This window comes from Saccostrea cucullata, unplaced genomic scaffold, assembly GCF_032062105.1.
Source record: "Saccostrea cucullata isolate Sc308-1 unplaced genomic scaffold, CSIRO_AGI_Scuc_v1 ctg4253, whole genome shotgun sequence".
Classification (NCBI taxonomy): domain Eukaryota; kingdom Metazoa; phylum Mollusca; class Bivalvia; order Ostreida; family Ostreidae; genus Saccostrea; species Saccostrea cuccullata.
The window spans coordinates 20,386-32,890 of NW_026939352.1; the positions used below are offsets into that span (position 1 = coordinate 20,386).

General features: G+C 30.9%; 1 protein-coding gene across 1 annotated transcript; it reads left to right on the top strand.

The window, feature by feature from the left end:
* The first annotated feature begins 353 nt into the window (after positions 1-353).
* LOC134252934 (lipoxygenase homology domain-containing protein 1-like) lies at positions 354-5,322 on the top strand. Its single transcript, XM_062735467.1, has 5 exons — positions 354-362; positions 474-765; positions 1,045-1,217; positions 3,323-3,409; positions 3,868-5,322. Exons 1-5 carry the CDS (start codon positions 354-356, stop codon positions 4,045-4,047), a joined length of 741 nt encoding a protein of 246 aa, XP_062591451.1. The 3' UTR covers positions 4,048-5,322.
* The last annotated feature ends 7,183 nt before the right edge of the window (positions 5,323-12,505 follow it).

The window sequence follows — 12,505 nt, forward strand, 5'->3', positions numbered from 1 at the left end:
GTAAAAGTTATGGGTGCAGGTCTATTACCAAAAAACTTTAAGGCTTATATAAACCAAACTTGCTCAAATGATGCATCAAGAGATGAAAACCCTCAAACTTGCTTCAGATGCTAGATTTTAATTATGTTTTCATGATGAAGAACTAGTTTGAAGTTTTTATATAGGTCTATTCCAAAGTATCAAATCGAAATTGCATAAATTTTGCATTTTTTGTTTGTACACTTTTTGTTGGTTAATTCTGTGACTTTGTCCTACTTAAAGACAACATTCGTTGAGGTGAGCTCTGTAATCTCTGATTACCTATGTTTTAATTTACTTATTGGGAATGAAGTTAGAAAGGGTACATAATAACAATGGAAAAAGTAAATACATGTAACTAGAGTGTCAGTTGTAGATTTGTTCTCTTCTGAGCTGACTATTTAGTTCATGCATATAAATACAATAATGTATGTAAAGTAGAATATCCATTTTAGGTAATAATAAGAAAACATTTGACAAAGGAAGAAATCAAAGCTCATGTAGAAAAAGAGAAGAAAAAATTGAGAGAAAAAGCCAAGACAAAACAGAGACATCGGAAGAAGAGACGTGAGCTGTCTGATACAGAGAGTGAGGATGAAGAAGAGGCACCATTTAGAACTCCTGATTATGAAGAGTTCTACTTCCCATGTAATAAATGGCTAGATAAAAAAGAAGATGATGGGAAGATTGAGAGGCAGCTCAAGTGTATGAAGAAGCAACTTCACTACAAGGGACAAGCCGGTCACGGTGTGTCTTCTTATCAAAGATTAAAAAATAGCTGTCACTTACCTAATTTTCATTTTCAATTTTTTGAACTATTTTATAAATTAAGATTATTGTACTGCATGAATGACATATTTTCAAAGAATATTTTCTATGAAGAAAAAGTATGCTGTACTTGAATATTTGCAAGGATGTTTAACTTTAAAAAGTTTTGAGAAAAATAACAAGAAACTCTCCTTAAAACATAAGAAAAATCTCCATGTGTTTATTTTCTGCTACAGTGTATATTTGTTGTGATTATAGAAGCCCTTAACACAGTATACCAGATCATAGTCAAGACAGGAACAAAATCTTTTGCTGGGACTGATGCCAATGTTTACATACAGCTACATGGAAAGAAGGGCTTAGAAACACCAAGACTACCACTGGATGATGAGAAAAATAATTTTGAAAAAGGACAGACAGATGTTTTCAAGGTGAGCAAAAGGGATTGAAATATGCTCTCTCTCTATAAAAGAAAAAATTGCTAGTATTTAAGGGAAAAGATATTATTAAAGTTACAAAGTTTTCATGATTGTAGCAAGACTTTGACTGGAAAAATGCAGTTTCAAATTCAGTCAAGGAAATTTCAAGCTAAAAGTTCCAGCTGACAATAGCAATGAATTTGAAACAAACTTGAAACTGACAGTCTTATTATCCTTGCCTGCTACATTTTGTTAATGACCAATTTCTTTCAGAGTTTTGGAGTAGATGCTGACATTATAACTGTAGGTCTATTTGGTGATTGTACCCTTTCTTTTACCGAAAGAATTGTTGAAGAACAGTGTGCATGATTTAATTGTTCAGCCCTTAACAGTGCACTTTTCCTTACCCCAAAGTACATCATGTCATATTTTAATTGTTAAACATTTCACACTAACCATAATTAAATGCAGTAATTCAAATACATTTCTATTTCTGAAAAGTAATATATGTTTGTTCTAAAAATACAGTCTTAGTTTTTTAGTCAGGCATCGTTAGGGAAAATGAAGGCATAGCTTTGGACAGAGGCTCAGTCCCATTAATGCATGCTGTGTCCCTTTCTAGGAACCCACTCTGTGGTTGTTCTATAGTCAGTTGTCCCTACATCCCAATGTCCTCTATTACTTGTCTGACGTATACCAGTATTTTCTCTTCTTTCCCTTCAACCTGGCTCAAACATCACCCATGAAAAGCTATGACCTTGAAGAAAGATTCTAGGTCAGAGGTCAACATAGATGAACACTTCTGTGAAATTCTTCTCTGGAGCATTTTTTTCTTTCCTTGGCCCAAAATGGTTTCACTAAAATAGTGCTCATGGTTAAATGTTGAGCAGGAAACTTTAACCATTGTTGTTATTATTATTATTTTTTAAAATATCTTTGTGTAAAATCCTTTTCTAGAGCATATTTTCTCGTTCTATGACACTATCCGGAATACAGATGTTGAGTGATTAATATTGTGGGTCAAGTGTGTATAGCAACTTAGACCTAATTTTTAGGTCAGAGGTCAAGATGATGTCTTGAACATATTTTCTCTCTACTCAGTCTAATCTTGCTCAAACTTCACCTACAGAGTGCCTTTTGGTAAGAGTGTGCAGTGACCTTGAATCAAATTTTCTAAAGATCAAACATAAAGGAAAAAAAATCACTTTTTGTGTTAAATAATTTTTTATCTGGAATATAGTTTCTAGCTCTCTCCTTGCACCCTTTCAATGCTCATGGGTTAAGGGTTTTCAGTGACCTTGAAGTAATTTTCTAGGTTAGATATTAAGGTTATACCAGATCTCTGCTTGAATTCTTGATATTCACTGATATACTCAGTATTTTCTCCCTAACTGGCCCAATCTGGCTCGAACTTCACCCATGGATTGCCTGTAAGTAATGAGTTTATAGTAATGAACCTAGTTTTGAGATCAAATATTAAGGTCAAAAGTATCTGTAAGAAAAAAAATATATTGTCAAATCAGAGTCTCCCCTAATTAGCCCAATCTGGTTCAAAATGATATACATGTAACCTAAGGAATCCATGTTTTAGTAAGGTCATAACCCCATTGCATATTCATTACCAAAGAGTGCTTTAAACTTCAAAAACTGTTCTTTTCAAGTCCCTCTCAACCTAAAATCCTTTCCAGTACCCCGGTCCTTTAAGATGATTACCATTTCAATGATATCTTGTATATTGCAATTCTTTAATTGGAATTTCCTCTCCAAAATTAAGATACTTTGTATTTTAAATTCTCTTACAGTATTCCCAAAATGATAGGGTATTTAATTGATATTTAAAATCAATGGTAAATTGTCTTTTGAATACATTTTTATTATGTCCTTACATTTTTTCTCAATTTTTTACATTTCAAAGCTTTTGGCAACAACAAATTATATTTCCGCTTTTGTTCCAAGAAAACTGTAATAGTATTTTTTTTTTTACAATATTTGAATATATTGAAGAATCTACAATAAGCATTTATAAATATAAATGTATGCAAAACCAAATGCAGTAGAGTAGTCATATATATCTATAATTGATATGCATGCCTTAATCTATCATTTTTACCCTGCAGCTTGAGACAATAGATGTGGGACCATTAGCATTGGTAACAATTGGCCATGATGGGTCAGGACCTGGGGCTGGCTGGTTTCTAGATGAGGTATAGTGTACATTATGATTGATCGTTTTTAAATTCTGCATTCTAAAAATTACATTGATTTCGGTGAATGCCTCCAAAAATTGCCAAATTAAACAAAAAAAATTAGCTGATATTTATTTTGGGTTTTCTCTTACATTATGTACCTTTAAACTTAAGTAACTGGAATGATCTGTTCATATTGATCATTTTACATTTTAAGCAATTTCTTAGATTATTTTTAAGGCCCCACAATGAATGGGGAGCCTTTAATGTTTATTGAGACTAACTGCTAGTTATTATGTACTTCCATATCACTTTTTCTTCTATCTGTATGTTCAACACATTAGGTGATTGGTCCAGTATCAAGATCATAAATAAAATAAAATTAAGTACCGGTAGGTTAGCTAATTTTTGTCAATATATTTAAAATACTACTGTATACAGTTTCTCATATACTCATTGTTTTACGGCATTCTCAGGTGCGAGTTCGGAGATATATCCAGAAGAAGGAGGCAAAGGAGTACATTAAGCGTGGTCGAGATAAGCCGCTTTATGAGGAGAGTGTGTTCCCTTGTAATCGCTGGCTCTCCAGCAGTGACGACGACAGGAAAATAGAGAGACAACTCAAATGTGACCAAAGAACTCTTCATTGCGAATAATATTAGCAGATTTTAAAAGTGAAACATAAACTTTTTTCTCTCAGACTTACATTAGAGGTGCTGGCCTTGTCATTACTATAAAATCTGATTTTTTATTATTTTCAAAGAAATTAAATGCTCTTTGGCTTTATTAATTATTTGATAACTTAATATGGTAAAAATAAGTGGAATGTTCAGCATTAAAATTGCCCCTTTTTTAAATGTTAGAGATACATGTTTCAATACTCAATTATGACCATAGAAAGTTAAAAATTGCTCAGTTAAAAAAAAAAATCTTTGTGAACTAAACGTGAAGGAAGCCTTTAAATTTTTTTTTATGCATATATATAGAGGCAAAGTATTTTGATTAATTAAGTGGTACCAATCAACCTTACGCAAAGGCAGGGAACGGCTTTCCAAATGCCTATTGGATAAAATTGATGCTGACAGAGTTTGGTCTGTCAAAATGAAAGTGAAGAGTAACCTTTTAAATTAAGAAAATGTTAACATCAGTTAGTTAAATTTTTTCCAATTCAAAGAATGGATCCTGGATCAAACAAGTACAGTGGAGCCTCATTTATCTGGATGCTTTGGTTCCTAGTCAGTTTGTCCGGATATGTGAAGCGTCCGGATATCTGAATTACCAGTTAAACAAGACAGAATAACATTAAACAATTCTGTTCGGATGGAAAGTCGTCCGGATACTGAAGCATCCGGATATCTGAGGGTCCACTGTAGTTGAAAACCATGCTAGTTCTAGAAGTCTCATCAAATTATCAGAAATCAACAAAAGGATAGAGGCAATTATTTCTTAATTCTTTGACAGATTGCTGACTAATGGTAGCAGGTCTTCCATAGAACATCAACTACAAATGTATCAAATTTGATTCAAGTCAAGTCAATTGTTTTGGCAACAATATCCCTTTCATGATTTTCACCTCAGATCATAACCAGTGGATCTTATTATCTTTTCAGTACAAACCAGTAGAGCTACATTCTCATCAGAGACTTCTTGTTAAAATTAGTTCAAAAGTGGGGCTTTGAAACTGCATTTTTTTGCACACACAGATTATTTTTGATAAAACATTTTTGTTACAAAAAAGATATGATGTTTTGTAGATGTATTTTGATATTGACTGTGATATTACGGTATAGTACTGCACAGTGTGCAGGGTTTAGAGCTTCCTTAGTATAAGTGCAGTAGAATTTTATTCATATTTTAAATAATTTTAAAATATTTAATTTCTCTAGTCAACCTATCCTGTATATCTACATGTTAAAAACCATTAATAAAGAAGCCAAGAAAAAGATTCAGTTTGTTGTACTGGAATTAAATAATAATATGCACTGTATGATATCAATAATGTACGGAAGCATATTAGGGCCGCAGCAGTATTTTTTTTTTTAATTTGTTATAACAAATTGATAATTTGTTATAACAAATTGATAATTTGTTATAACAAATTGATAATTTGTTATAACAAATTACTTATTTGTTATAACAAATTACTATTTTTGGATATTTGACATGTACACAGAACTATGGAATCTATATCAGATTAGAAATCTTTGAAATATTGAATTTGTGAAACAATAAGCACACAGTCTGCGAAGCTTTTGACCTACCGGTATATGTTTCTTCTAGCAGCTCAGAGTTTTCACTTCAAACATCAATGTGCCCCGTGGGGATCCGGGTTAGAAAAGGTCCTCAGTACCCCCTTGCTTGTCGTAAAAGGGACTAAATGGGGCGGTCCTTCGGATGAGACCGTATAAACCGAGGCCCCGTGTCACAGCAGGTGTGGCACGATAAAGATCCCACCCTGCTCAATGGCCCTGAGTGCCGAGCATAGGCCTAAATTTGCAGCCCTTCACCGGCAATGGTGACGTCTCCATATCAGTGAAATATTCTGGTGAGGGACGTTAAACAGTATACAATCAATCAATCAAACATCAATGTCATGATGAATTGCATCAATGTCCTAGATTCTATTCTTGATAGCTTGTTCTTAGAAGCTTTAATGAAAGTTTGTCCATACGTGCCCCCCTTCCGACTCTGCAAAGTCATATCACCCAATTCGTATGCTAGGAAAAATATTATCTTATTTGAGCCATGCAACAGAATCTCTTATCCGCAACTCCTCTTATACCACGAAGTGAAATTTAATGAAACTTTTACAGAATCTTTATTACATAACATATTGCCATTGTGCACCTCCTATTTTACATTTTGATCCGACACATATTTTGGGTTTCCCACCCACAGCAAAACATGGACTTTGTCATTATAAGCATATGGGAGGCGGGGGGTATCATTTAGTGAGCTCATTGCTCACAGTACCTCTAGTTATGTTCCCCAAACGAAGTTGGGGAACATATTGTTTTTACTCTGTTTCTTATTAGGGTCTTCCGTCTCCAACGGAAGACCCTTCTATTATTGTAATGTTTCTTTTTCTTATTATTATTTTTTTTCCTACACTGATATCTCAGTAACGGTACAGTGGACCTATATGAAACTTTCGGTGATGAAAGGAAACATTTATGGCTCAATCCAATACCTTCACTTTTTCTAATTTTACTTCCGGTCGTGAAATATGACGTAATTTCTACAATTTTTGTCCGTCCTTCATTGAGAATACTACGCAAAATAGAGATTTGAAATTTTCAGGTATGATTAAATGTGAACTCTACATTTGTAACAGGCTTTTAAATTTTAAAGCAATTTTTTTAATTTTTCAAATTTTTAATTTAAATTTTTCAAAAAAAATTTTTTAATCCAATTTCAAATTTTTTTACGTCATCAAATAGATCTTGGCGAGCACTTTCCAAAAATGTATTTGTTTTGTATGTGAGTACAAAAATGAACATTTTATAAGCTCAGGTGTGTTTTGACATTAGAGTGCAAATGCACTTTTATCACTTTTCTTTTAAAAATCCATATCTTTTTTATTTATTGACCGATTTCTAATTTTTTTACACCATCAGATAGATCTTTTCAAGACCTTTCCAACGGTATATTTCTTTTTATTGTACGTGTAATAATGAAGAAAATATAAGCTCAGGTAAGTTAGCCTTTCATTTTGACAGGACATGTCAAATTCATTATCAAGGATCCTTGCGGTTAGACGGTACTCTTTAGATGTCTTTGATCTTTGGTGGAAATCCTTTGATGTATGTAAAACGTCATATCTCGCTCATTTCTTGACCGATTTTAAAAAATTTTAACCATCAAATAGATCTTTTCAAGACCTTTCCAACGGTATATATCTTGTGATTTTTAATGCACTAATTAAGAAACAATTACCTCAGGTATATTAGCATGCTGTTTTGACAGAACATGTCATACTCATTGTGAAGGACGCTTGCGGTTGGTGAGAATGACTGTACTTTATGATCTTTAGCTTGTGTCCTCTGATATAAACAAAAAATATTTCACAGTGTAATTGGAAATTTTCAAAGGTCAAATATAATGAAATTGAAACAATTTAAATTTTTCAATTTTGTTTTAAATTGCTTTCTAAGGTAAAATAAGAACTATTATTGCATATTTAAGGATTGAAAACATAAGACCACATAATTTGAAATCTTTGAAAGGTCAAAAATTGTGACTTTTAATCAATTAAAATTTTTCAAAATATTGAAATGGTTCCTAAATGATACATCTGCATTTTAAAAGATCGATAACAACATATGGTGATTTTTGAAATTTCTCAAATGACAAATAGAATGTAATTTAAATGGTTTAAAATTTTCAAAAAATTTGAATTGCTCCCAAATGTCGAATACTTCATTTGTATTTTGACGGATATAGAAGATCATACAACGTGTTTTGAAATATTTCAATGGTCTCATAGAGTGAGTTTTAAACAATTTAAAAATTTCAAAAAAATTAAATTGCTTCTAAATGTAAAACCAAGTATTATATATGTATTGTGACAAATAGATAACAACATACAATGTGTTTTGAAACATCTCAGAGGTCAAATAAAGTGTGATTTAAACGATTTAAATTTTTCAAAAAATTTAAATTGATTCTAAATGTATAATCAAGTACTATATTTGTATTGAGACAGATGGAGAACATCATAAAATGTGTTTTGAAATCTCTCAAAGGTCAAATTGAGTGAGATTTAATCGATTTAAATTTTTCAAAAAATTTAAATCGCTTCCAAATGTAAAATTAAATACTATATCTGTGTTACGACAGAGGGAGATCAATATACAATGTGTTTTGCAATTTCTCAGAGGCCGAATAAAGCTAGATTTAAACGATTTAAATTTTTCAAAAAATTTAAATTTCATCCAAATGAAAATTCAAAGATGAAATTTGTATTTTGACAGATGGAGAACACCAAACAATGTGTTTTGAAATCTCTCAAAGGTCAAATTGAATGAGATTTAAACGATTTAAATTTTTTGAAAAATTTAAATTGCTTACAAATGTAACAAAATGTATACAAGTGTATTTTGGCAGATAAACAGCATCAGACAATGTGTTTTGAAATCTGATATAGCGCTTGATATTACATTTAGAAGCAATTTAAATTTTTTGAAAAATTTAAATCGTTTAAATCTCACTCTATTTGATCTCTGAGAGGTTTCAAAACACATTATATGATGTTCTCTATCTGTCGCAATACATATATAGTACTTGATTTTACATTTGGAAGCAATTTAAATTTTTTGAAAAATTTAAATCGTTTAAATCTCACTCTATTTGACCTCTGGGAAGTCTCTAAACACATTGTATGATATTCTCTATCTGTTGCAATACATATATAGTACTTGATTTTACATTTGAAAGCAATTTAAATTTTTCAAAAAATTTAAATCGTTTAAATCTTACTTAATTTGACCTCTGAGAGGTTTCAAAACACATTGTATGATGTTTTCTATCTGTCGCAATACATATATAGTACTTGCTTTTACATTTGGAAGCAATTTAAATTTTTTGAAAAATTTAAATCGTTTAAATCTCACTCTATTTGGCCTCTGGGAAGATTCTAAACACATTGTATGATGTTCTCTATTTGTTGCAATACATATATAGTACTTGATTTTACATTTGGAAGCAATTAAATATTTTGAAAAATTTAAATCGTTTCAATCTTACTTAATTTGACCCCTGAGAGGTTTCAAAACATATTGTATGATGTTCTGTATCTGTCACAATACAAATATAGTACTTGATTTTACATTTGGAAGCAATTTGAATTTTTTGAAAAATTTAAATCGTTTAAATCTCACTCTACTTGACCTCTGAGAGGTTTCAAAACACATTGTATGAAGTTCTCTATCTGTCACAATGCAATAAAGTACTTGATTTTACATTTGGAAGCAATTTAAATTTTTTGAAAAATTTAAATCGTTTAAATCTTACTTAATTTGACCTCTGAGAGGTTTCAGAACACATTGTGTGATGTTCTCTATCTGTCACAATACATAAATAGTAATTGATTTTACATTTGGAAGCAATTTAAATTTTTTGAAAAATTTAAATCGTTTAAATCTCACTCTATTTGACCTCTGAGAAGTTTCAAAACACATTGTATGATGTTCTCTATCTGTCACAATACATAAATAGTAATTGATTTTACATTTGGAAGCAATTTAAATTTTTTGAAAAATTTAAATCGTTTAAATCTCACTCTATTTGACCTCTGAGAGGTTTCAAAACAAATTTTATGATGTTCTCTATCTGTTGCAATACATATGTAGTACTTGATTTTACATTTGGAAGCAATTTAATTTTTTTGAAAATTTTAAATCGTTTAAATCTTACTTAATTTGACCTCTGAGAGGTTTCAAAACACATTGTATGATGTTTTTTATCTGTCACAATATATATGTAGTACATAATTTTACATTTGGAAGCAATTTAAATTATTAAAAAAAATTAAATCTTTTAAATCTCACTCTATTTGACCTCTGAGAGGTTTCAAACACATTGTATGATGCTCTCTATATCTCACAATACAAATATTGTACTTTGATTTTAAATTTTGGAAGTAATTTAAATTTTTTGAAAATTTAAATCGTTTAAATCTCACTTTATTTAATATTTGAGCGATTTAAAAAACACATTGTTTGATGATTTCTATTCGTCAAAAAAATATAGCCCTCGATTTTTAAAAGAAATTAAATTGTTTAAGTGATAATTTATTTGACCTTAAAGAGATTTTGGAACATAAAGTTTTATGTTCTCCATCTGTCCAAATACAAATTTACACAAATCAACATCAATTACCTAAAAAACATTATTCTGAATGAAAATCCCAGTCAAAATCTTATCTCATTTCATCAAAAATTGGACGGAAGACCCACTCGTTGCTCGCAACGAGATCGTATCTAGTTATTATTATTATTTTTCTTCTTCCTGGGTACTTTTTTGTCCGGGAGTGATCTTGTAAACTACACATCCGACTTAGGTAAAACCTTTTTAGGGTCAGTAGGCATGTTATGTAGATTTGCGGAACGAAGGTCATTTTGCGCGCACGTGCTTGCAAGAGCGTGCACGTGCAACATGTAAAATGACCGATTTAATTGATATAGGCGTAAATTTTCACAATTTTCATGAAATGCTTTGAAACTCATAATATAAAGATGTATTAGTAGCATAGACAATATGACATGGTCAAAATAGCAAGATCTCATGTGCATGCACGTGCCCTTCGCTCTGATTGGCTGAAACAAAAATCTCAATATCTTTTCTGTTTTTTGACGAAATGCTATGAAATTTAAAACTTAGGCATACTTTAGGATGTTCTACAATACGATATATAGCAATTATCATGAAAACACGTGCATGCACGTGCGCTGCAATCTGATTGGCTAAAACTTTAAATAGCTATAACTCCCTTGATTTTCAACCAAACAGGATGGGATTCGGAACATAGATAGATAAAATGGAGCTCTACAAGAAGGTATGGTCACCATACACATGCATACAGGTGCGTGTACATGTGCTGCAATCTCATTGGTTGAAACTTTAAACAGCTATAACTTCCTTGGTTTTTAACCAAATGGGATTTAGAACATAGATAGATGTAATGGACTTCTACAAGAAGGTATGGTCACCATGCTCATGTATGCACGTGCGTGCACGTGAAATGACTAAAATAAAAAATACACTTGAATGAGCTTATTTTTTAATACTTTTGGATTAAATACTTTAATATTTAGTATATTAAAATATATATAGATTCTGTAGACAATATGACATGGTCATTACGTATATGCATTCACACGCGCACGCGTGCAATGCTAAAATTTGAATGAACTTGGTACACTTCTGGGTAAACGTTGTTAAAGTCTCAAATGCATAGAGTTTGTCTTATTAGATGAAGCTTACAGGGGATATGGCACCAAAATGGAGTTGGGGAGCGTTTGGGGAACATCTGTAACGGTCCCCGTTACAATTAGCACTAGTTTGTGTTTTGTTTTTGTTCATTTTAACCCTCCCCCCTCTCTCTCTTGATTCTTTCTTTACATGTGACATGAAATACTTCTTTTCGACAGGCATTTATGTCTACTGTTCAACCCAATTCATGTGTAAATAATAAAATCTTTAAACCAAACCCAATTCTATCTATGCAAAATCCTGGATCTGCTCCCATGGTGAATCTCCATGGTTTCCTATAAAGCTGTGAGCAACAGAGACAATTGACCAAAATGAATTTGCGGATAGATTATCAAGAAAAAAAATACATTCCGTAACAACCTTCCCCGGAAAACGAACGGAAAAATAAAACCCACAATATTCTTGAGTGGGTATCTCTTTGTGAAAATGCGTCATTCAATTCTTTTGTATGCATGAAATTTTTATTATTGCTCTCAATAGTCCCACTAAAGCCTTATTATTTGTCAAAAACTTTGACAGTTGCAAATTATTTCATAAATCCGACATATACTAAGATTTTTGATTTGATCTGGCTTTCGTAGATTGTATACTAATTTGTTTTAACAAATTAATAATCTGTTATAACAAATTAATGAAGTAATCTGTTATATCAAATTATTAATTTGTTATAACACACTCAAATTACTAATTTGTTTTAACAAATTACTAATTTGTTATAACAAATTACTCATTTGTTTTGACAAATCATTAATTTGTTATAACAAATTATCAATTTGTTTAAACAAATTATTAATTTGTTATAACAAAATATCAATTTGTTATAACAAATTATCAATTTGTTATAACAAATTATCAATTTGTTTTAACAAATTATCAATTCGTTTTAACAAATTATCAATTTGTTTAAACAAATTATTAATTTGTTATAACAAATTATCAATTTGTTATAACATATTAATAATTTGTTTAAACAAATTAATAATTTGTTATAACAAATTAAAAAAAATACTTCTGCGGCCCTAATACGCTTCCGTAATAATGCAACTCTTTTGTCTCTGTAAGCTTTATTTAAATATATAGTTATATACAAAGATGAACGAAAACTATTAAAAAAGAATCTAA

What these genes read in the sequence shown, in the direction of transcription:
- LOC134252934 (XM_062735467.1), top strand. An exon ending in CAAGGGACAAGCCGGTCACG is followed by an intron (nt 766 to 1,044) that starts GTGTGTCTTCTT and finishes TTGTGATTATAG; the next exon opens with AAGCCCTTAACACAGTATAC. An exon ending in GACAGACAGATGTTTTCAAG is followed by an intron (nt 1,218 to 3,322) that starts GTGAGCAAAAGG and finishes TTTACCCTGCAG; the next exon opens with CTTGAGACAATAGATGTGGG.